This window comes from Podarcis liolepis (genome assembly GCF_965112155.1).
Source record: "Podarcis liolepis genome assembly, chromosome: 4".
Taxonomy (NCBI): Eukaryota; Metazoa; Chordata; class Lepidosauria; order Squamata; family Lacertidae; genus Podarcis; species Podarcis liolepis.
Window position 1 is genome coordinate 6,692,221 of NC_139558.1, and position 26,252 is coordinate 6,718,472.

At 41.8% G+C, this 26,252-nt stretch overlaps 1 protein-coding gene across 10 annotated transcripts in view; it reads right to left on the minus strand.

Annotated features, from left to right (window-relative positions):
- Positions 1-26,252, minus strand: part of PCDH9 (protocadherin 9) — a 761,173-nt gene that overhangs the window by 671,420 nt on the left and 63,501 nt on the right. Inside the window, exon 3 of one of the 10 annotated variants that reach the window (XM_083501084.1) lies at positions 9,210-9,382. The exons of the other annotated variants lie outside the window; for them this stretch is intronic. Coding sequence (XP_083357210.1) covers positions 9,353-9,382 — 30 coding nt within the window. The 3' untranslated portion in view covers positions 9,210-9,352. Of the gene's footprint in view, positions 1-9,209; positions 9,383-26,252 lie in introns of those variants that run through there. 10 annotated transcript variants of the gene reach the window in all.

Genomic DNA, 26,252 nt, shown 5'->3' on the forward strand with positions numbered 1-26,252 from the left:
GACCTACTGGATCAGACCAAACATCTACCTTCTCACACTGGTCAACCAGATACGTATGTGAATCCCACAAGAAAGACATGAATGTGATAGCACTAATGTATAACTCCCAGAATAGGAGGCCTATCAACTAGGGACAAAAGGGCATGTGTAGGTAGATCACACTTCTGTTTTCCTTTATTATCACTATCCAGGAATCCTCATACTGTCTTGCTAAGGGATTTAAAAAAGAAACAAGCTATAGGCTTCAAATAATAATAATAATAATAATAATAATAATTTATTATTTATACCCCGCCCATCTGGCTGGGCCTCCCCAGCCACTCTGGGCGGCTTCCATAGAAAACAGAAATACAGTAAAATATCACACGTTAAAAACTTCCCTGAACAGGGCTGCCTTAAGATGTCTTCTGAATGTCAGGTAGTTGTTTATCGCTTTGACATCTGCTGGAAGGGCGTTCCACAGGGCGGGCGCCACTACTGAGAAGGCCCTCTGCCTGGTTCCCTGTAGCTTTGCTTCTCGCAATGAGGGAACCGCCAGAAGGCCCTCGGCGTTGGACCTCAGCGTCCGGGCAGAATGATGGGGGTGGAGACGCTCCTTCAGGTATACTGGACCGAGGCCGTTTAGGGCTTTAAAGGTCAGCACCAACACTTTGAATTGTGCTCGGAAACGTACTGGGAGCCAATGTAGGTCTTTCAAGACCGGTGTTATATGGTCTTGGCGGCCGCCCCCAGTCACCAGTCTAGCTGCCGCATTCTGGATTAGTTGTAGTTTCCGAGTCACCTTCAAAGGTAGCCCCACGTAGAGCGCATTGCAGTAGTCCAAGCGGGAGATAACCAGAGCATGCACCACTCTAGCGAGACAGTCCACAGGCAGATAGGGTCTCAGCCTACGTACCAGGTGGAGCTGGTAAACAGCTGCCCTGGACACAGATTTGACCTGTGCCTCCATGAACAGCTGTGAGTCCAGAATGACTCCCAGGCTGCACACCTGGTCCTTCAGGGGCACAGTTACCCCATTCAGGACCAGGGAATCCTCCACACCTGCCCGCCTCCTGTCCCCCAAAAACAGTACTTCTGTCTTGTCAGGGTTCAACCTCAATCTGTTAGCCGCCATCCATCCTCCAACCGCCTCAAAATAAATAACTCAATTTAAATCTAGTTTAAATTTGTCATTGGTGAACTCAGGCCACTTTATACCTTAGATATGAGTCTATCTACATATACAAAGTGAATTCAACAGCCAGCTGTTTGCAAACACATGTGCTAGTCAGTAAGTGACCATAGGTCCCTGTTGGGCATACTCAATGTGACTTGGGTTCTCTGCTGTGCAGTTAGTCTTGCATTTCTGAGATCCAAATTAAAAGTTCTACTGAAACCTCTCTGACAACAAATAACTTTGGATTGGCTGACATCTCTTCTAATCACCACTTTGCCTTTTGGCATTTGGTGATGGGTATCTGACTCAGTGAAGTGACTCCAGTGACATGTGTTGCATTTGAGGTGACTCTGGGTAGTGTGAAGGTTCTGCCAGTGGTGGGTGATCTATGATGACTTGTTCACAATGCAAGAATCACCACTTCATATTTTGGGCACCAAGTGGAGAACATGCATCTGTAAGGCTTTTTAGTTTGCATGAGTCTTTAAGAAGGAAAGAAATATTTTCTCTGTGTTAGATTTGGCTTTCTTTACTCTGCCCGCCCGCCATGTGATAAATTATCAATGAAGAGAGATATGCACACTGCTTGTGATAGGTGCATAAATTTAGTAAATTACAGATTGTGCAAACAAAGCTGCCTGGCATTGTCATATTATAATTGAATAAAAGCTTCCTAATTTGGATACTTGTACTTGTGTCCCAACAGAATCTTCTCCTTGTTCCCTGTTAGAACAATAAATTTAAAGCAAAGAGCTTAATGGTATTCTTTTTTAGTCCAAACTGATGGAGTGAAGTAATTGCCTTTTTGGTGCTCACATATCTCCAGCTTAGATGGCTTTACAAGCAGAGCACTTTAGCCTAAGAACAAATGTATGAATATGTAGTAGGCATTTGCATTACACTTAACATCTCTGATACACAAAAATCAACTTTGGCATAACATGGCAAGCAAATAAGTAACCAACTTTCACTTCAGGTGGAGAGCTGTAATGCAAAGTGGCAGAATACCTCCTCCCCCTCTGCTCTAGGTAAGTACACTCATGAAGCAGCCACCACAATCCATCTGAGGAGTTAAAAAGTGAGAGGTTTCACATGTTCATTGTCAAACTGGAGAGAGGCTTCTGGTGGAGTGCTGTTAATCTTCAGCGTTCTTGATGATTTAGATGAAGGGGTGGAGAAAACAACTTTCATCCAGCATATTAAATTAACAACCTGCATGTGCTAATATGTCAAAAAGCCTTTGTGTCTGCCAGAATGAATGCTTTGCTTTCCCAAGTCCTGCTAGGAAGATACTGTGCAGCATTCCAATGGACTCCTATGTAATGAACTTCAGGTGAAAACAGTGGGACATGCCTCACGTCTTGCAATTTGTACAATGATATTCGTGAACATCTAATTAACCCTCTGCCGAGCTCTTTACCATTAATTATGGTAAATATCTACTGATAATGACCCATGCATCTCTCAAGCAGTTGCCAAGTTTTTAGCATTAGCAGAAGAGAGCAGTAAGCAGTTGGTGGGCTGAAGGATTGTCTCTATGGTTGCCTTGGTATGTCAACTCTGCAAATCCCTGAACAGCCATGTGCTGCGAATGCGCCAGCTCTGGGTCTTCTTCACTGAGCACTGAACTGAGTTAGATGCTTTACAAGACCCCCTCTAGCTCCATGATTCTGTGATAGTGCAACTTTCTCCATGTCCATTCAGAAGGGGACCTCATTAAGTTTGATGGGACTTTCTCCTAGGTAAGCCTGAGCCAGCCATCTGTTATGTTTTGGCTCCCTTCCCTTCCCTCCACACCCAACTCTTCTCATTATTCCCCAATTATAGGGTACTACACCACACTTGCTGACACTAACATCTTTTGTTTCAATAGTCTTAATAATACTGTTAATGTGTCATCAGCAACGCTTTCAACAACTAACTATGCATTAAGAATCTGTTATTTTCTCAAATGCCTGGTATTTCCATGAAACAAGGAGGCATTTGGCACAGGACCTGGTTTGCCATCTTGAGTAAACAAATATGTTGTGGATTAATTGAAGGGCTGATTCATGGAATCAAGTCACTCATTAGCCCTTAATACACTTACCATTTAATTGCACCTAAAGCAAAATCTGAGGCATTTTGGGAGGCGGCTCCTCGGGCAAAACATCTGCAGTACATGTTGAGGTAAAGAAAAAGGACATCAGCAGCTGTCAGCACTTTTCTTTAGTTTTCTTCCTACAGTGCTAAGCTAGTTTTCTGAGATAGCTCAGGGTTGTAGGTTTGAACCCCACACTGGGCAAAAGTTTCATGCAATGCAGGAGGCTTGGACTAGATGACCCTCATGGTCCTTTCCAACTCTACATTTCTATGATCCTATGAGTCTATCATACCATGGAACTCTGTTCATGTGTCAGCCAGGTCAATTCTGTGTCCAGGACAGCTGTTTACCAGCTCCATCTAGTATGCAGGCTGAGACCCTACCTGCCCACAGACTGTCTCGCCAGAGTGGTGCATGCTCTAGTTATCTCCCGCTTGGGCTACTGCAATGCACTTTACGGTGGGGCTACCTTTGAAGGTGACTCGGAAACTACAACTAATCCAGAATGCAGCAGCCAGACTGGTGACTGGGAGCGGCCGCCAAGACCACATAACACCGGTCTTGAAAGACCTACATAGGCTCCCAGTATGTTTCTGAGCACAAATCAGACTGTTGGTGCTGACCTTTAAAGCCCTAAACGGCCTCGGTCCAGTATACCTGAAGGAGCGTCTCCACCCCCATCATTCTACCCGGACACTGAGGTCCAGCGCCAACAGCCTTCTGGTGGTTCCCTCACTGTGAGAAGTGAGGTTACAGTGAACCAGGCAGCGAGCCTTCTCGGTAGTGGCACCCACCCTGTGGAACACCCTCTCACCAGATGTCAAAGGAAAAAACAACTACCAGACTTTTAGGAGACATCTGAAGGCAGCCCTGTTTAGGGAAGCTTTTAATATCTGATGGACTACTGTATTTTAATATTTTGTTGGAAGGCACCCAGAGTGGCTGGGGAAACCCAGCCAGATGGGCAGGGTATAAATAAATTATTAATATTATTATCATTACCATTATCATCATCATTATTATTATTTGATTACAGACAAGTTCAGCACTAAAATCAGGAAAAAGGCTAGAGCTTTATTATGAAGACGTGAAGGTATCATTATTATTATTATTTGATTACAGACAAGTTCAGCACTAAAATCAGGAAAAAGGCTAGAGCTTTATTATGAAGACGTGAAGGTGCATTGATTCAACTACCACCTACTCAAGCAGATTCTAATCTAACTAACAACCACTTGAGTAGATCAATACGTATATACTCTGACTGGCAGCAGCCCAACATTAGTGAGCTTGCACTTGAACTTGCATTAAACAAGAAGTGTGCATGCACACGAAAGCTCATACCAAGAACTAACTTAGTTGGTCTTTAAGGTGCTACTGGAAGGAATTTTTTTATTTTGCATTAAACAAGTAAAACTTGTGTTCTGTCACTGAGCTATGCCCCTTACCCGGAAGATGAAGAATAGTCTATAATGATGAATCTGTACAGGTAACTTGATGGGTAATTATAATGTATATCAAGTGAAATGACTATGTATAGCCAACCCAATTTACTACAGATAATATGATTCCGCCTAACAGTATCAGACAAATAGAGAAACATGCATCCTTGATTTTAGATGTTGTTAGAGATAACAGCTTTCAGTTTTAACAAATATGCTTTGAGGTACAGTAAGAGATCATGAATAAGAAAAATATGACTGTATGTTAACAGTACACAAACTGATAAGCCAATGAGGGGGATTACCACTGCACGCCATCACTTTATCACCCTATAGTATTGCATGCAGTAATCCATCTGTGACAAGTCAGGACAAATCCTTTATTCTTACAGATTCCTTCTTTTTAAAGATATCTTAGGAATCATTTCAATACATAATCCCCTTGCTAAGCTTCTGAATGATAGCAGTATCTGGCACAGCTCAAGTGCAACAACAAGAGATTCAGATGGCCGATACAGCCTTGATCTCAGCTATGGGGATTCAAAGAAACAAAGAGGAGACAGAGAATGCAAGAGATAAACAGACTGAAGTGCAAATAGCGCATGCAGCACCAGGTGCAATAGTAGCACCACTGGAAAATGTGGGGTAACACCATGACAAGCAAATCTCCATTACGAGAAAGGAGATTCTGAGTAAACATTAGGAGGAACTTTCTGACAATAAGAGCTGTTCAAAAGTGGAACGGTCTCCCGCGAGTGCTGGGGGACTCTCCTTCATTGGAAGTCTTTAAGCAGAGTTTGGATGGCCATCTGTCATGAATGCTTCAGCTTTGATTCCTGCATTGTAGAGGGTCTGACTCGATGACCTTTGGGGATCCCTTCCAACTCTATGATCCTATGATTGAAAGCCACATTTGTGATATGACTGCACATATTTGCGATTAGCTAGTATATCTAGAGGGAACCTCCATGTTCAGAGGAATTATACCCCCGAGTGCCAACAGGGAGTGCTGTTCCATCCATATCCTAGATGTGCTCTTCCTCAGAGTTTTTGGGTGGCCACAGATGAAAACAGGGTGCTGGACCTTTGATCTGATCTACCAAGTCCCTTGTTACGTCCCGGGGCACAGCTTACCCTTCATAACATTCTGCATGAGCAACGCCATGTCCTTAGAATGGTCTTGTAATATATAGATCAATATTAGCTTTCTTTCAGAGAAGGGGAATGGAAGACAGCATGACAAATTGTGGGCTTTCCCCTCATATAGTGCTTGATTTCATAGCACATCTTTACTCAACACTGAGTGACTAGCAGCTGAAGGGCCAACTAAACATGCTGTGGGAGGCCCAGGGTCAGGATCCTTCGTGCGTTGCTTTGGGGTGTCTGTTGTTGTTTACTTCAAAGCAGGCGTGTGTGTCCAAAGCAGGCTAATCCATTGCATTCAGGATGACATGAGACGAAATGCAAGTTCTACAAGTGATGATTCGCAGGCCATGGCTCATTCTCACATGCAAATCAAGTGCTGAGTGTGAATGTGTGAACCAGCCCTATACTTTTCCAAATCTGCTCTACAAAAACAGGTGATTACACTCATGTCCCCAGCCCCAAATCAGCATTTTGTTCTCTGGGGCGTCACAGTCACAAGATGGTTTCCGTGTATGGGAATGACTTCCTACACCACTCCAAAAGAAAGCGTAACAGAAGAACCATAATCAAATTACTGGGGTGGCGGGGGAGAGTTGAAGGCACCTTGATGAAATGTGTACACACACAGAGAGAGACAGACACTGCCCCCACTTTCAGGCAAATTGTGGCCCCTCATTGCTCCTAAAACAATAGCTTACAGGAGACACAATTTAGATACGTGTTTTTCATAAAATTATGTTATGTATAAAAAGGTTGCTTGAGGAACCAAATCCCAATCCCATATGACATGCATGTAGTGGTGTATGCAGATGACCATTTTATCACCCATCAGAATCTGATATATTGTTTTTTAAAATCTCTTTACCATTTGACAGGGTGATACGGGAGAATAAGCTATTCATGGGTGCAAGTAAATCAGTACAATTTGCAGCCATTTTTGTGCCATTCAAAATAATCACAAAAAACCAACATTTGCAAAACAGACTGCCGTGGAAGAGGAAACAGTATGTTTAAATTGAATATGGTGAGGTGAAGGATGGACGGATCAGTCTATTTCTGTACTGTGTCAATTTCCCACATATTCATTCAGAAGTGTTTTCTGTCCCATTTTTTAATCTGCGTTAAAAAAAAAGCATGAAATTTTGTATCTATATATTACCAATATTTTATTGCAAAATATGCATTTAAATACATATTTTATGCCACTGTACAGATGTGTTTTATACTAAAATGCATTTGGTCCTTTACTTTTAGTCAGGACTATTGCAAAATTCGAAGACGTGCAAAATCTGAAGAAGGGTTATGCTCCAATCTGCAAATTAGTCTGGCTATTTCTAAACCAGCCTCATTATGTTGCATCTGACTTTACGCAAAGGCAATTTTTTTAAAGACAACATCTTTCACTTCCTATGTCAAGTTACAGAATAGCCAAGCTTTTTAAATATGGCACTTTCCAGCCTATGTCAACAATGTACATGAATTCACATAAAAAGCAAAAGAGAGGTTCAAAGAGCTTTTTAAGCAACGTATGTGAAAACACTCAGAAAATAATTTAGACTTTACAGCAAAAGCAAAGTCACAAGTTAAATGATCAGTGTCATGGACAGTCTGTACAAGAACAAAATAAAGAAATAATCAGCACACTTTCTCTCTCACACACAAACACATTAGGGCTGTGGTGAAAATGTCTTCCATTCCCTCCACTCCTTGACAACTCTTCATTACTGTAGTTAATGAGAAAAGAAACTGTATTCAAAAATTATCAAAGGAGGAAAGAAAAATAGAATGATGTTGGATAGCAACTAAGGGGTTTCCAGCTGTAATGATTTAAGAGAATATGAAGAAAGGGTTATAAATAGGTTAAAATCTAATGGTAAGGATTTGCTGAACCAATAAATTGAAGTGGAATACAAAAAAGGGAGGTATGAGGAGGCCCGGGAAATAAGCTAAAAGAAAATAAGTAAAAGAAAAAATGTATGTTTTTAACTGTTTTTATTTGGTTTTTTTGTTTTTTCATTTTCATTTTTACTGTTATATTTCAAATAAAATTAATAAATATTTTATAAAAAAAAGAAAAACTTTTTGGGGAGGGGGGGACCTATTTTGTGGGATTTTGTTGTTGTTGCATTCTCCTTAATTTAAAAGTAGCTGAGAGAATTTGTGCCTTACTTTGCAAATCATCTATCTGGTAGTCTGCATTGTGAAGCCTTCCTGCTCAAACTTCCTGAAAATGCCATTGGGTGTGAGAAGTCTGTCATGTGCCTAAACACCTGTTCCTTCTAAAGAAAACAATGCAGATTTCTTAAAAGTTAAAGGGAACACTTCCCTTAAAAACAAAATTAGCACCCTACACTCAGGGGGTTGCTAGCCAGCTGCCCCACTTTGCCATGTCCCAATTAAAACCCAACTTTAATTGAGGCAACTCATTGAGCCTTTTCAGGTCAGGAAGTTTGGGCAGTCGGAGAAGCTACAGAGCGCTGAGCACTACACAAATGTTTGGCTGGCATCCATCTGCCTCAGGAGACAATGGAGGAGTGCACATTTGGGGATGAGGTCAAGCTCGTAGAAGGTTACAGTGCCTGCTGTGGTTCTAGAGACTCATACAGGAGAGACATGTTTTGTTGCAGCTGGGGCAGATGAAGGCATCTGGATGTGCTGCTGCAGATGCACCACAGTGTTTCTTGTCTCTACGCTCCTCCCAGCAGTCATTCTTCCTCTGGTCACTGCTGCGGATGCAGGACCTGTCTGTCTCCAGGCACCATTGTCTTCTGCAAGGGATTCCTACATAGTGGGATTGATGTTGCCAGCCTTCATGTCATGTTTGCAGCCATCTTTATAACACAGAGCTGGTCTGCTAATGGGCATGGTGCCAGAAGCCAGCTCCCCATAGAGCACATCCTTGGGAGATCCTGACATCATTCTGCGGACATGACCAAGGTAGTGTAGACGTCGCTGAGACAGGAGTGTGAACATGCTTGGGAGAGCACATCATTGTTTGGAGTTCTGTCCTGCCATGTGATACCCAAAATCCTCCTGATGCAGCACATATGGAAGGCATTGAGGCATTACTCCTGACAGTTGGAAGCTGTCCATGACTCACTTCCATAAAGTAGCATGCTCAGCACATAAGCCTTGTAGACTTTCTTCACCTTGGTATTGGATGTTGGCACCACATTCTTCCATACACTTTGGAGATGTGAGCCATTGCCACAGCTGCCTTGCGGATAGACTTGTCCAGCTCAGTGTTGATGGAGAGATTGCTGGCTATGGTGGAACTCAGACAGACAAAATGTTCTACTACCTGAACCATGTAGTCACCAATGCTGATGTGTGGAGTGCTGGCGACATCCTAACCCAAGATGTTGGTCTTCATCAGGCTTATGGCAAGGCCCAACTCCCTGCAGGCTTGAGCAAAATGGTAGCTGAGTCTCTGTAGAGCTTCCTCAAGTCTGCATCATCTGGAAACAACATCTCTCAGATAAGGATCCGCCACACTTTTGTCTTGGTGCAGAGACATGGCAAAGACTAGGACCAACAAAGAATCTCTTCTGAACACTACAAAGAAAAAGAGAGATGAAAGCCTGCAAACCATGTGTGAAGGAAAACACATGTATCATCTGCAGCAAAAGGTAAGATAATGATTAGATAAGCTCAACTCCACCAAACTCACAAGAAATTATAAAGAAATTCTTGTGCCATTTGAATGAGGAAGAAAAAGAGAAGCCTCTTTTGTGGAAGAAGAAACTTCTGAGAACTTGTAGGACAGGTAACACAGCACTTGAACACATACACATGGTTTGCAGGCTTTCATCTTTCTTTTTCTTTGTAGCATCGACAAGAGATTCTTTGTTGGTCCTAATATTTTATAATGAAATATTTTTAGAATGTGTTATTATTTGATTGTTTATTTGATTGTTGTTAGCCGCCCTGAGCCCGGCTTTGGCTGGGGAGGGCGGGATATAAATAAAAATTATTATTATTATTATTATTATTAGTGTTTGGACGCAGAGATTAAGAAAAATGAGCAGGCTGATGTTCTCATGTTCATCTAAGTATACAGAAGCGCGTGTATGTGCTTCATTTTCATTTGAAAAGGAAGTGGCTTCTGTTCTGGTGGGATTGTTGCTGGGAAGTTAATCCTTGTTTTCACAGCTTATTTTGGCCCTTATGACTGAAACTTTACACAGCTTCCAAAAGGTTAATTTTTATTGTAGTTATGACAAAGCAGCTATCGTGTATATAACAGTGTCTTGCCAGCTGAGCTATGGCTTATCCTGGGGCTTACTACCCAGCTATTGGAATGGGCATGTTCATGTCAAGCTGAAGTCACATCTCATCAAAGGAAGGGCATTCAGACACTTTCTGGGACTAAGTGTTTTCTCCTTTTTGAAAGACAGTGAGATTTCCATTGAGTGAAGAGAGATCAAAGGTATGGAGAGCAAAATGGGTATTTTTGCACTAAAGGTTTGCCAATGTATCATATGAAGCAGCAGCAGCTAGCCTTGGGGGCAAGTGTGCCACAAATCAGCTCTGAGCATGAGACTAAGCTACTCAGCTGCTCTCTGTAGTTCAGATACCCCTGATGTTTTCATGTAGTTTTGCCTCTGGTCTACTGATCTGGACAGCAGGCAACAGCATAGCAGGACACAAGTACATGGAAGTGAAGGACTGATTTTAGGCCATATCTTGGATGCTTCTGCTCCTGTCCACCAATGCCACAAATACCTGCTACCTGTGCCATTTTGACCACTGATGCCACAGAAAGGGCCACCATGATATAGGCCTAGGGAAGAATTCTACCTCATGCTAAGTTCATCATTTCATCAACGCAAGGATTTCAGCTTGCCAGAAGGAATGATCCCCCGCCCCTCACATGCTGTTCTGAGGGGTCTCGCAGCCTCCCAAAACCAATTTTGGTATATGAGGGAAGAGGACGGGGGAGAGCCCAACTGCATGAGTCCTTGTGCAGCGACCTGTTAGGTGATTCCTGCCCTTTGTTCTTTCTCAGGTGCCAAATCCATATCTGGCATATATCTCACATTGAAGGTGGTGGAATAACCCTCCCTAAATAATAAATAAGTTCCTGCACATAGAAACCTAGCATGTATGTACACAGCGAGGCTAGAATGCCTCCACATTTCTTCCATACTTCTCCAGTTCCTATGGAGAAGTCTCCCTCCTCTCTCTTTCTCGCTCCATCTTGATCTTGTGAGCACACCTCCTGCCACACAGGTTTGCCACTTCACTGGGAACCAGGCCATAGGACAGGAAACTTTTTCATTATCTCGTGAGTAACCTTCCAGGGGCCACATACCAGTAGTAGGAGAGGCCAGAGGCAAAAATGGGTGGAGCAGCAGGTGTGATGCTTGATATAGTGGGTTGCAATCTAGCCATGTGGAAGTCAGAGGCTTCAATACACACAACTGTTCATCTAGGACACAGGAGGCATTATCAAGGCCACATTCCAGGCAAAAGCTCTTAAGGATGATCGAGAGTACGGCCAGTAAGAAGTGAAGCCTTGGGAGCAGAGATTGGTCGGGAGAAGAGGTGTTGCCGAGGGAAAGTCCCAAGGGCTCAATGAAGGGGCCTAGGATACATTTGGCCCCCAAATCTGGGGTTCCCCACCACTGCCTTAGAGTTATGCTCTGACACTCTTAAAAGATGAACTACGGCTTCCTCCCATGGCTCTACTTTCTACTTGCTACTCTGGAATAAAGTGGCCAAGACATAGACTGCTGTGGCCAAAAATTGTAATTGGTAATTGTTTGTGTCGGGTTATTTGAACCAAAGCAAGATTTCGCCAAACCCCCTTTGTAATAATTGTCATTCTCATGAGGATGAATAATTAAGAGAACCTTGGAATGATCCAATAAACCATAAACAGTAAACCAGAAGGATTCTATTACCTGCTGTAAAAGTCAAATTACATATGATTTTTAGCATCAATAAAAGTGCCACAGTTTTATGACAGTTGCTTCATGACATTGGCAAGGGAAAGTGACTTTTATCATCAAAATCCCTAAAGTATAAATGTGCTCTTTAAATACAGTTTAATGAATTCCTGCATCTTTGACAAGCACAGACAAGTTTTCTTTTTACAAATCTGTTGACTGCTTTGTGAATTAAGGCTGAGTCCCTTTCCCAACAAATCTCAACACTGAACAGTGGCAAAGGTATTAAATGTGGGAGGGAACTGATTCATAACAGAAATGTGTCAAATCTGTGTAAAAAAATACCTAAACTAGGATGCATTATAGTAGGAAAGCAAATCTGGATAGAACTGCCTAGTTTCCACTGGGGATCAACACTTTGCTGTCTTCTGTGGCAAAGGATGTGTTCACAAGAACAAAACAAACTGTGGGATTTGTTCCTACCACTGTGTCACTTTTTTATTTTATAACCTACTTTTCTAGTATGAGGTACTCCAAGAGGTTTGTGCACAGAAACAACAGAAAGCATCAAAAATATTAGAAATATTTTCATTATATTTAAAGTACAGTATATCAAAGCATCACTTTATTATTTTGTTGGCTTCTATGAGCCCTGATTCTGATTGTATTGAACATACATGAAAGACAGGACGGCTATATCATCTTCACACAGGATTTCAGGACTGCCTGTTTCTTTGGCCAACTTGCTGGTTCTGTGAACTGAGTGATGAACTAAAATCTATGGACATGATCTGAAGGAAACCAAGAATTAAAGGAGGAAATCCTTTGGCAATATCCATTTACAACTTTATTACCAGCTTGCCTTACACCAGCATTTTGTGCATAGGCTTGTTCCCAAAGGCTGCAATCATATGAGCACTGAAATGGGAGTAAATCCCATTGAATACAAAAGGACTTACATCTCAATAAATATGCAAAAAGTGTGCTGTTAGACAAATGCTTAACTCTTCTATAAAAATCACGTGTTCAGCTTTGGCTAGACTGTGTACCAACATTTTTTGCTCTTGTCATTAAATATCCACTCTCTTTTACAAGTGCTTTTTCAAAGCAAAATGAATAAAGAAGAGTTATTACATTTAATTTGCACAAGAAAGGATTATGCTATTAAACAGAGCAAAATATTAAACTATAAGAGGAAAATAACCTCACAGATTCATGAAATTTGTTACAATTACCGCACCTTAATAATCTTCTTGATTTATAACCAAAGACCCGATAGAGAGAGGACGTTAACGTATTTGCTGCCCTCTAAAACTGTATTATACTGGGTACTTGTTTTGTGTTGGCAGCAATTTAAACTTTCAATAAAGCTCAGCACAAGGATTGGTCCTCATAGACTTAAAAGGATCATACAAGCACAGCAGGCACTGTAACGATGGTTTGACTAAGGTTTTCTGAGGTTTTTCCCCACATGGTTTCCAAAACAATAGGAACAATCCAAAAACTCTGTTTATATATGCAAAACTCCAGGGTTCGCAAAGAAATTGCACAGCGAAGCAAAAACTTAAAATATGTATACATGTCTCTATTTGACCTGAAGAAATTCATATCTTACCTTTCTAATAAAAAAGCTTTAAATGCCACTCTCAAAAAATAGTATATTAAAACTCGAAAGAACAATAAACTAAATAAAAATACATAACATAATAGCAATGAAGATATGTGGTTAAAACCAGTGGGTGGTAGTCAACTATGTTTTATTCAGAGTAAACTCACTGACCTAACTTAGGGATGTTCATTTTACTCTGAGTAAAGGTTAGTTAGGTAAATATCACCCAGCTTAATTTAGGGAGCAATCCTACAGCAGGATGAGTGGGTTAGAATCCAGTGGATCTCTGACTAAGCCATAAACTGCTTGGCATAGCCAGAATATGACGGCTTAAATCACTCATCCTCAACTCAGCTGGTATATACAGGCAGCTGCCATTTTAGGTGCATCCAATATGTGAGCAACTGCACATAGACACATCGTGCCAAACCCAGAATGACCTGAAAAAGTCACAGAAATGTCACAAAAAGGGGTGGGGCCAGAGCGGAACGAAGTGTTTACGGGCTTTTTCAGTGGTGTATTTCCAATACGTTCAGTGCCTCAGAACGTAACCCCCACATAAATGGGGAGCTGCATATCACGATGTATCCCTCCCATCCCAGCTCTGCCAGCCCCCAAGTGGATGAGACAAGTTAGGTGTAAACTTAAGCTAGTGTAAACCCTGAAAGGGGGGTGTTCCAGGGATGTGATGTGGTGGAACCGGGGTGTGTGTGTGAAATAGGTTGGATCCTAAGCCTGTTTAGCTTGGTCACTTGATCTGGAAATCCACCAGAATTTAAAACAGCAAAAAGGGTGGTGTAATTCAAACAGTATTTTAGAGGCTTGTTTTTTCTCTCTCTGCCAGGATTAGGCCGGCTCAGCCAGCGGCAGCCTTGTTGCTGAATGGAGTTTGGATCTGTTATAACTTTATGCTGCCATCTCTTACACTGACTTGCTTTATGCCAGCTTCTTGTGTTCCCAAAATCTCAAATTCAGGCAAACATTATAAACTCCATTTGGACTTTGCCAGTAAAATATAACTGGGATAGAAACACTACTGTTTGAGAGACTTGAGAGATGCTTCTGCATACTTAAGCAAAGATGTGAAGAAATCATTAAATCTTAATACTGTAATGTGTTACTAAATGCAATCATTTCAAACAACTATCAGACTCAATATGAAATATTGCTGTGAAGAAATTTAGATAAATGATGCATTAGATATAGTTCAAGCCTGGCCAAGTAACCGGTTCAGGTGTTTTCCCAAGTGGCCATCCTGGGAGAAGATCAATGGATGTCATCCCATGGTGTTGGAGGATGAAAGTAAAAACCATTTACCTTTTCACTGGCTACTAAGTCCTTTCAGATGGATAAACTACAGAATGATCTCATGTATTCTGATCTTTGGCAAGTCCCTAAGCCAGAGGATGTAACACAATTCTTAGTAGTAGCTGCTGTGGTGTAAGCAGTCTCCCTATGGCAAGAGATGTGAGTTAGGGAGCACTTGATAAAATCAATTTCAGCTTTCATGCTTGCTTTCCAAATTCTGCCTACAGAACATGACTGAGGATGAGCCTCAAGAGCGGAGCAAAAACAATCACCAGATAGGGCTAGTTGCTATAAACCAGTAGCCCCTGTCCTAGAGGAGAAGTCACAATTCTCCCGGTGTGAGGTTGTTCTCCTACGGATTGCAGGTGGAGGAAACAGAAGCCCCCCTTTGACCCGGTAGGTGAGAAATCTATGTCAGGATGCAAAGAAGAAGAAGAAGAAGAAGAAGAAGAAGAAGAAGAAGAAGAAGAAGAAGAAGAGTAGTAGTAGTAGTAGTAGTAGTAGTAGTTTCGACTTGATATCCTGCTTTATCACTACCCGAAATAGTCTCAAAGCGGCTAACCATCTCCTTTCCCTTCCTGCCCCACAACAAACACTCTGTGAGGTGAGTGAGGCTGAGAGACTTCAGAGAAGTGTGACTAGACCAAGGTCACCCAGCAGCTGCAGGTGGAGGAGCAGGGAAGCAAACCCGGTTCACCAGATTACGAGTCCACTGCTCTTAACCATTACACCATGGCTCATGCACAGCGCTGAGTGACAAGGGTTCTAAATCACAGGGCAGATCTTCTTCCCAATGGGTGGCTAGCAGGAGGAGGGGCCAGCAGAGATGTATGGGTGGTAGTGTAGCCCCTCCATGCCCAAAGGGGGCTTAAGACATTTTGTCTTCCCTCAAAATTCATCCAGTCGAATCCAGTTTTTACTACATTCACTGGCAAGCACCCTCCCCCTGATCAATCTTGGTAAGAACTGTTTTATATCTAGTATTCTGACAAGCAAATTTTCTCCATTCCTCCTATTACCTCCACCCAAAACGCCAGATTAAGGTGGATCTGTTGCATTTGCAGCAGCAGGGCTTCGCAACAGACGACTGTGGGTGTCGAATTGTGGCCCTTCACAAATGAGTTGCCAGCTTGAAATGCAGTGGTTTGTGTTAATGTTCATTCCGAATCGTAGTTAAATGGGATTCATATGGGAAACCTCCTGACATTATCAGCAAGGTTCTACAGAGAAGTTCTATAGTGCAGCACAGTCTAGTCTGATACTACTAGAACTCTGCTTTGATTGTCAGATCCTCTGATCATCATTTCATTACTGCAAGGATCTGGCCTTGCCACTGGCTTGAATTCTGTACTTTGCCACCTTTTTTCTCAACCCCTCCCTCCCCCACTTCATTTCATCACAGGTCCTTTGAAATGACATCTATATCACAGCTGCAACCTGGTGTCTGTCAAAACTAGAAGGATTTTTTGATACTCCTGCTGAGAGGCAGCCCTGGTATGTGCCTCAACGAAGCCCTCCAGAACTACTCCACTGGTACAAAGGTTCCCTTTTCTGGTTTTGTTCTTTGGGATTCAGTTTCATGGCCTCAGGGTTCTTTCCATTCTTTGTGGAGGTTGAGCTTTTCAAGAAATCTTAAACTCTGTTTCCTCTGCAATTTATCCATTTGTTTATTCCCCCTTTCTTTCAAGAGGGTCCTTCCTCTCAAAATTGGCTGCCTGTCAAAGATTGTTTACAATCTGATCAAGCTTATTTCAATAAATTGTTCCAGCTGCTAGAACACAATTTGTTTACAACTTCTGAAACGGCCTCCTTAATATGTGAAGCCAAAAACACAGTTGTCATTGAATTTTTTCCTAAGTGAAAGCATCCGAGGGATTCTTTGGGAAGTGGAGAGTTCTGATAAATTCCTCAGAGGATATTTCAGATATCCTTAGCCAATGGTCGAACTAACTCCCATGTCATATCTTGACTAATGCCACTCCTCTGGAAACATGCATGCAGAGGATTCAGAAGAATCATTATATTGACTGCTTATTAGCTGTCAAATCCAAAGGGTAGAAATTCAGTAAATAAATGAAGAGGAGTACACAAAAAGAAATCTGCCGTGGAGCTGTTCCTTGCCTTTACTTCTGCCCAACTTCTTGCTGAAACCTGAGCTAGGTAATACAGTACCTAAAGTTTGAATTTGTCTTATTTTGACCACCCCAGCTGTTCCATCAATGCTCTGAAACCTGACTTCAGAATTGTCCTATTGATTCAGAAACCGGGTAGCTGGATGTTTAAGCGTACTTCACTTTGCACACAAAAGGGTAAAGCCGCTTGCTTCTGATCCAGGGAATTCCGATAGGAACTCAGGCTTCTCAACTGCCATTCTTTCAGAGCATATCGCATATTGTTCTCTTTGAACAGGGCTAATGACCTATCATTTCAAGGGCTGCTTTTTATCTCTTCAGGAATGCTGCTAGACTGAAGCCACCTCTACCAATATAACTATTCTAAGCTTCTATTATCTCAGAGAGGAATCACTGCAGCTCATTGCAGGTTTGGAGGATACCTCACTGTTCTGGATGGTTTGGCCGCTCTTAGAAAATCCATTGGCCTTAATGGTTTCCTTGTGATAAAAACTGACTTAAAGTTATATCTCGGTAACAGTATATACATTAGAACAGGCATGTCCAACAGGTAGATTACAGTCTACTGGTAGATTGCATGGCATTCCTGGTAGATCCTGTTAGATCTCTGGCCCCTCAGTGATCCCCTTACAAACAACCCCCCCCCCCAACTTTGGCTTCCTAAAAAAATCTCAACAACTTTGGGTAGATCATAGCCAGTCTTTTTATGACAGTGGGTAGATCACTGCCAATTTTTTTTTATACTGTGAGAAGTTCACAGTCTATTGGTAGTTGGACGTCCCTGCATTAGAATCTGAACATCTATTTGAAAAAGCAACCTTCTTTTTATGATTGCTAGCAGGGCCACTACAGACTCCAACCTACACAAGCTCCAAACAGCCATCTATGTGCCATTTTAATTTCCCACCTTGCTCTGTAGTGACACTTCATAAGGGCATTATGGGAAATTAAAATGGTAGCTAGGCTCAGCCACACAGCAAAGATTTGAATGCTGCTACCAGCCACTGCTAGCCCAGTGAAAATGTGGGTATCCCTTAAACTAGTCAGATTAACTAATCAGAAATATGCCCTAACCTAGAATATAGAAATATCTTCCTGCTCAAGGAGTGTAACAGAACACAAAGGAAGATAAACTGTATTCCATTCCTAGTTCCTTGCTGTGGAAAAGAAGTCAGAATAAGAAAGCAGGCAAAGACATATTTTGCCCAAGAGATCAATAGATGGATTTTCTTTCTTTCTTTCTTTCTTTCTTTCTTTCTTTCTTTCTTTCTTTCTTTCTTTCTTTTGAAGTACCAAGAAAAAACCCATAAATAAAGATTTACATATAAAGCCTAAATGCAGTGTCAATAAATATATGGTTTTCCCGAGATCAGAAATTTCATTCAAACTAAAATACACAGATTTATATAGCACCTCTGTCTACATAGACCAGCAGAACCTCTGAGATAATTTCCCACCGGTCCCTTCCTGAAATAGGGGAGGTGCAGTGGTTGTAACAGTTGCAAATTTTGGCTACCTACAAATACCTGCCAAAAGGTTATGACACTGCTCCCACATACTACTTTTGATGTAAAATTATATGAAATTTGGTAAGAAAATTAAATTTCAAACAAAAACTCCACCCCATAGTAAATACTGTAGTGGTGGTGGGGGATATTTAATGGTCTTCTTGCGTTATCAGTGTGAGAGGCAGTGTGGTATAATGGTTAGAGTGCTGGACTTGGATCTGGGAGTTCAAATCCCCCCTCAGCCATGACGTTCCCTGGGTGACCCTAGCCAAGACACTGCCTCTCAGCCTGATCTACTTTATAGGGTTACTGTGGTGATTAAATGAGAAGGGGGGGGCGAGTAACCATGTATGCACCCTTGACCTCCTTGGAGAAAAAGGTGGGATATAAACACAACAGATAAATAAATAATAGGAGTAGTTCAACATGAAGGATTTTTTTTTAAACTGGCATTTCCCAAAATGTCAGATGACGAATCAATCTTGATGTGACGCTAGTAACTGTAAAAGTGTTTATGCTGCCTGATTGTGAACTGCCATTGTCCATCAGGAACAAGCGAACAAAACAACAATAACATCATTCTGGCCACTGAACTAAGCTCATTTTAACATTTGAAGGCAGCTTGATCTGCCTGGCTCAAAGAAAACAACAATCCTCTAAGAACTTCAGTAGGCCTGAAAGTTTACTGATATCTGAAGCAAAGAGAAATTGTCTGGGGACTGCAGAAGCTGCTATTAGATGACATAACCCACATGGAACTGCCGTCCTCCCAGAAGTGCCTCATTCTTTCCCACCTAGAATTCGGCAGCGCAGCTGATCAGTGTAAACATGTTTCCTCCCAACGGCCACCCTGGGCCTTTGGTTTTCACCTATCCCCAGCTGGCATCTCCGTCTGATGCTGAAGGCAGACACCGGCCATGCTGTTCACTGCACAATGACAGGCGAACAAAAGAACAAACAAGCTGGAGAGATTTGAAACATGGGAGCTTGGGGACCCGTGTGAGTTTCACTGTGCCACTGTGAACCTCCCACTAAATATAAAAGCTGTTCTCTTCAGTGAAGGAAGCCAATAACAAACGGCTTTCCTTATGTCTCTGAGTAAACCCTTTGGGAGTCAGGAAACAGCAGCGTGTGGAACTCCGCACACACACACAGACACCCTTGGACAGATTTGATATCCATACTGCCAGGTGCCATAAGCTCTGTTGAGGCCAGGTGACACCTGGCAAGCATTTAGCTTGAGAAAAGGGTGTTTTTTGGGGGGGGGGAAGCTTTTTGTTTGTTGGTCTGCCAGATATTGTATTTCAAAGGGCTCCTGATCATTGAGGATTTTTAATACATCAGTTGTCTGTCCCCTGTCTTGCATACGTCTTCATGATTTCATGTCAAGTTAGGTACCGGAGACAGATGGAGCAAATCTCCCACGAGTATTTGGCAGTAAATTCCAAAGTGCTAATGCATCCAGAAAAAAATTTCAATACTGCTTTCCCCTTGCTGTTGAGAGTGCTCAACAACTTGTTGGTTCTTGTATCATGTGAAACGATGCAACACACATTATGTTGAAATTATCAAGCAAATTGTGGTGTTAACATTAATCCTTCAAGAAACTCCACCCCTTTTGCATGCTAATCCAGAAATCAGCCCATGCAATCATTTTTGATGTGGCAGGATGTTGGAGGATGGAAGATGCTCGGCTGAGTGTTCCAAAATTAAAGTAAGGTGGCAGTGAAGAGCAGTGAACCACAAGCTGGTGCAAAATGGGGGGAGGGGGTATATATTGGTATTGAACAATATCCTTCTTCATGGACAACAATTCTGTTTTGTTGCTGCCTTTGCTGTTCTTAGATTGTTGCCGACATTCCATTTTTTTATTCTGTGAGCCACTTTCAACAGCTGTGCCCCCCAAAGTGACTGATAATTTTAATTGAAAACAACAACATTGCAGCACTTCCTCCTTAAAAGCAAACGCCTTAAAAAGTGATTCCTGAAGAGAAGTGTCTCTAGGGAAGTGCATGTGTTTCATTATTACCTCAGATGGTCTCAGGGGAGCCACAGATGAGAGAACCTGAAAGTCAGATTGCTGCCCAGCTGCTGAAGATCACTGATTGACCTTGGGTCGGTTATTAACCCTAAACTACCTCAACAATTGTTGTGCTTGTGAAATGGGTCAACCCCATATACTCCATAAGCTCAAGTCTTGCAAGGAATAGTAAATAAAATTTATATTCTGACAGACTTCAGCAATCAGATGGCAGAAATAAATCAAAGTGCAGATATAAATGATTTTAGGGTGAACTTCATAAATGCATCCTTGAAACAAAAAGCCTCTTACAAGGACAACAAAGTATTTAGTCAGTTGTAGCATGCTGCAAAATACTCTTCCTTGTTATACTGGTTTGGAACTACTGTAACATGCTTTTTCCCATTCCTATAGTAGTTTCATTTCACTCTACTACTCATGAACAATGAAGTCAGCATATACTGATAAAAATAAATCTAACAATTCAGGGAAGAGAAAAAGCTAACAGAGACAGTCACGAAGAGAAGGGGGGGGGGAAGAGGCAGGTCTGTGCTTTCCAAAATCTATAGTATACAGTCACTGAGAAATGAAATAAGATACAGTGGTGCCCCGCAAGACGAATGCCTCGCAAGACGGAAAACTCGCTAGACGAAAGAGTTTTCCGTTTTGGAGGTGCTTCACAAAACGAATTTCCTATGGGCTTGCTTCGCAAGACGACAATGTCTTGCGAGTTCCTGCTGGTTTTTCCCCTCCCCCCTTTTTCTAAGCCACTTAGCCGCTTATCAGCTGATCCGATCAGCAGATAAGCCGCTAAAAGCCGCTAATAGCGCTAATCCGCTAATCCTTCAATGGGCTTGTTTTGCAAGACGAAAAAACCGCTAGACGAAGAGAATCACAGAACGGATTCTTTTCGTCTTGCGAGGCACCACTGTAATAAGCTTCCCAAACAATTTGAAGGGACATACACTTTTTTAAAAAAATTCTTGCACATCACTCACTCCCATTCATTTAAAAAGCAAGGCAAGAAGAAAGGAATTTACTCTTGCCTCCCTTAAAATACACAAACTGAGTAAAAAACAACAACCTGTAACCCTAATCTCACATTCTTTAGAAATCTTCTTCCAATTTGCAGATCCCAGTTCTGGAGAGGAAACTCAGGAGGTTCAAATGACTTCAGGGAGATGCACAGAGACGATCATCCGAAGTACAGGTGGTACAGCCAGGGGGTGGTGGTCATGCAAAGGCCAGCTCAGAAAAGTGACTTGTAGGTGGGGGTACACACACGGGCCGAGATCAGTTGCCAACTATGCTGCTTTTCTTGGTTGGCAGCTAGAAGAACTCAAGGAGCTTGGAATATAACCAAGCGCCTCATTCCCTTGATAATAAACCACTTGCTACATTCTGCCTTAGTTCTTGGTAGTCTAGCCATTGCTGGGATTCATGCAGAAGATACCAAGTGATGTTTCAGCAAAGCGAGCTGGAACATTCCCTCTTAAGTCCCTTGGGTTTGCTCTGCTCAAGAAATGAGGAGGTAGAGAGGAACGCATTCTTGATACTACAGGGACAACAGAAGATAGTCAACATTTGCCAAAATTATAATATCCTAGAAGTCCAAGAAGTTGTGACTCACTTATTTCAGCTGTGGTTCAAGATTTCCTAGCCTGGCTTTGCCCCTTGTCCTGGCCTAGTAGCCTGCTTTTTAGACTAGCATGTTGCTTTCCAAGACAGTTGGGGGCCTCTGAACACATTAATGAAGAAGAGGCAAATGTGTGTTGCTAAAGATATACAGTTATTCCATGATATGAGGTTGTGCAAGAGTGACTTTTCTCCAATCCTTCTAATGTTTGTTTAACCCTGACACAGACACACACACACACATCCATCTTCCAGGGTCGTCCCCCCCCCCCCCCCGCTCAGTATTCCTGAAAGGGAGGCGGTGTCACACAAATCTCTGCACGTACTAAAAGTGCAAGAGACAGGTTGTGGGATGGTGCCCCAGTGAGCCCCACCCTCTGCCAACTAGGCATGCATACTGTACAGCCATATAAGGCACCTCCACACAAGGGAAAACTTGACTGGCCTGGGATTCCTCCTTGTGCAGATAATCCTTGTTCACAGATGGCTAGTGAAGGCTGCGATCGGCATGAGACATTGGCAGGGCCAGGGATAGCTGATGTCACCCTGCAGCCTCACATGGCAGGGTTTATGTGTGGTCCCCTTTTCTGTCTGTGAATTGGATCTGTCTGTGAATTGGATTTTCGTGTGTCCAGGTTACCATCTATCGCTTATTGAAGAACAGAGAAAGAGTGATATATAGCCCCAAGCTGTTATACTTAAGTAATCAACTATAGTAATCATGTATTATTACATGTAAGTTGCCCGACATTCCCCCAAAGGGACACTAACTGAGTCCGTATATAAAAGTAAAAATGAATCTTAAATGCACAGACACAAAAGTATTCAAGCAGAAGTTATGTACAAGTATATATAACGACCAACCGTCATGCAATGCAACACCATATGTCCCGTAGCATCCACATTGGGTTGGGGGGACGTGGAAGGATAAACAGTGATAAAAAAAATATAATGAACAACTTTAAAAGGAAACATGTCCTCCTAATTATAGCAGATTTTAACTGCCTCTCCCCCTTACGGAAAAGAAACTGCATTAAAAACTTCAAAATGTTTTTGTTAAAAAGCCAACAACAAAATGAAATAGAACGAGGCATTCAGAAAGCAAGTCTCAAGGTTGCTTGATACAATACATGAATGACACATGAGATAGAAAAGCCACGGAGGTGCAATAGATATAAAGAATGCAAATAAAAGTCAAGCAAGCAGCCTGCTCATGTTTTATAACAGATCTTGTATTGGGGGGGGGGGGGAATCTATCCACAAGGCATAGTAAAGAGTGTATATAGCCACTAACAGAGGGCTAAATATATTCCTCTTAGTTGCTACTCACCCCTACAAGGAAAATTAAAGGGCTGCAAGAGGAACACACCTGAAGGAAAAACAAAGCCTGTCTTCCAGTCCTGATACTGGGCAACTTGGTCCCCAATGACAGGATTCCTAAGAGGCAGAATGCGCTCAGAGAGTATGGAGATAGTCTACTGTCCCTAGGAACTCTTAAGAAGGCCCTACGTCCACACATTCACACATGACACACACATAATAATGATGGGTATTTTGCTAGTATAGAGCTGGTGCCATACCTTGACTATCAGCTTCAGGATAGTAAGACTGACATACCTCCCGAAGTTGTAAGGATTACAGCTGCATAATGTATGTGAAGCACTTTTGAAACTACTGTACAAATGGTGTTGATCATAATGATTAATAGCCAGGTACTATTTTCACCCAAAATGAATGGGCTCAGGACAGAACCTTTTATTCAAGGGAGAACTACAGTAGGAATTGCAGTGCCTAGACCCTGAAGTATCTGTGTGAATGCAGATGCACTGGAAAGCCACTAGAAGCCCAACTTCCTCCACACGCACATGGCGACTTCTGCTAGGAAATAATACTGTACACAATATTACAATATGCTCCCATGTTCTTCCTGAAAACATTATGATTGATGTGATTACCATACTGCTGGCATTTTAACACACAGTTCCTGTCATCACAAAATGAAATGATGGACAAATCATATTTTGATGTTTTCCTTATGCCCTGAAATATTTTGTTGTTGCTCTTCCATTGGAAAGACATGCCTCAACACCCTCTCCTACTAAGAGTTATTCTGAATTAAATCTAGAGACCATATAAAACACTTGAAACGTTTTCTGTTTTAACATTAGCAATGTTTATGAACATCACAGCACTTCCAAGGATGTTGTGAGGTTTTCCATTGTCCTTACAGCAACATATGGGTGAGAACTGCAGACTGAAGGTACCATTTGGAGATTTTCATGTGGGTGAACAGAAAAGCTAAGACAGTCAACAGTTCATTGACACACCATTACTGATCACATTTACTGTATAGGTATTAGGAGTTGAACTGAAATGGTCTCTCAACTGAACATCCCAATTCACTTGTGGTAAATTTGGGTGGCTGTTCCAGGGGCATGAATGAGGGTGGGTGGAGCTGAACCAATTCTTCTCTTTCAACTTTGGAACTTACTGCAGCATCAGCTTTGGCTTATTTATTTGTTTATCTTTTTTAAAAAAATTAAATGTCAATCTGTATGTGAGAGGCAGGGAAATTCTTCTCCTGTCCCACTGGTCGCCTATAGTGTTTAACTAAAGGTATAGAGACTGGGTTGTGGCTCCAGTCAATGCCCTGTTTCTCCACTCCCACAGGCTGAACCAGGCATCCCAGTTCAGCCCACGCACACCTCAAAATGGCTGCCCATGTTTGCTGTGAGGGGCGGGGAAGCCTTGAAAAATGAACTCTGAAACTGGGTAAAATATTATTGGTGCCAACATAGATGGTACAAAATTAACTCTGGGGTGGCTTATGCAGGGCCAACTTGGACTATTACACCAGTCTTGTTCCTATAGAATGTAGAGATTAAATATCCCCCAGGATTAGGTAATCATGTGAGATTCTTGCATTTAATTACTGCAATGTCTACCTGATATAAAAATACTTTGAAGAGTTGAATAATTGCATGGTCTGTATAAAGGTTATAAAAGCTACCAGGTCCATTCTTTTCATTAAGCATGCCAATGATTTCTAAAAGGCTCTTGTGGGGTGATTGTATTAATTGTTTTACTGCTCCATAATCTCTGCTGTGTTCGATTTTGGAGGATATAGGCTTTTAAAATTTTTTATGACTATCTTCCATTGACTCGTTTTATATTTTTCTTATTTATTAGCAGGATGGGGACTCTAGGGAAGACAGAAGACCCAAGTGCAAGAGTTTGCAGGTAGCTGCCACCTACCCTATCTACTCCTATTTCCAAACAAGCTGTACCTGCGATGAAAAAAGAAATAATAAGGTATTCCAGTTACATATTTTTCCATTTTGTTACCTGAATATGTATCCATGAGGACAGTTCTAGATGCTCCTGTTGCTCAGCAACAACATATCAGCTTTACAAAAGAACATGGTAGAGGGTCTGTGAAAAGAAACCCGGCTTTGTTCTTTTTAGTTAGGCAGGGAAAGAACAGCTCTGATTCAAAGCTTTGAAATGCTGAAGTGGAAATGAGGGATATAAGCGAAGTACGAAGATGACATCAGAGGGAAAACCATAATTTGTTTATCAGGCCCTCTTCACATCCAGATTCTATTTTACCATACGCTATGCAAGAATGGGGTTTATATTTTAAAAGGCAACTCGAGAAAATCCTGAAACAGTTCGGCAGAACTCACTCCCAGGTAAGTGTGAAGAGGACTGCAGCCCCAAGGTCTTAATTTCTTTCTTTCTTTCTTTTAGAGCATATTTACACCACAGAATTAAAGTAGTTGAATATTTTATCCCCAAGAAACAGGAAATGAAGAGGGGGTCCAGGTGTGCTAGGGATTTCTAACAAGAAATTCTCAGCAGACTCACAAAACTTGCATTAGGGTGGGCTCTGAAATACACATTTGAATATATGAATTTACATGTATAGTAAGTACTGTATACTGAATATACAGTCTACTCAGAAGTGGGTGCCATGGAATTCAATGAGATTACACCCAGGTAAACTGGTATAGGATTGCAGTGAGTTAAAACTATCCTATGGAGTTGTGAAGTCTGTGGCAGAGGAACTTTCCAACGCCCCACAAAGCTCATGCAAAATATGGTAAAAGTGAGAGGAAGCTTTTTCCCTCGCACCCTGATATAACACTTTTTATAAATAAATCTTATTGGTTTCAGGGAGACTCCACAAAGCTTAGTCCATTTCCCTCTTTGGTACTAGACTTTCAGCGTTTGTGCACCTTGTAAACTTTATTCTTCATGCATGAAGGAGATATATCTCTTTGGTTTAAAATAATGGTAAGTTTCTCTGGAAGCTGAATTCT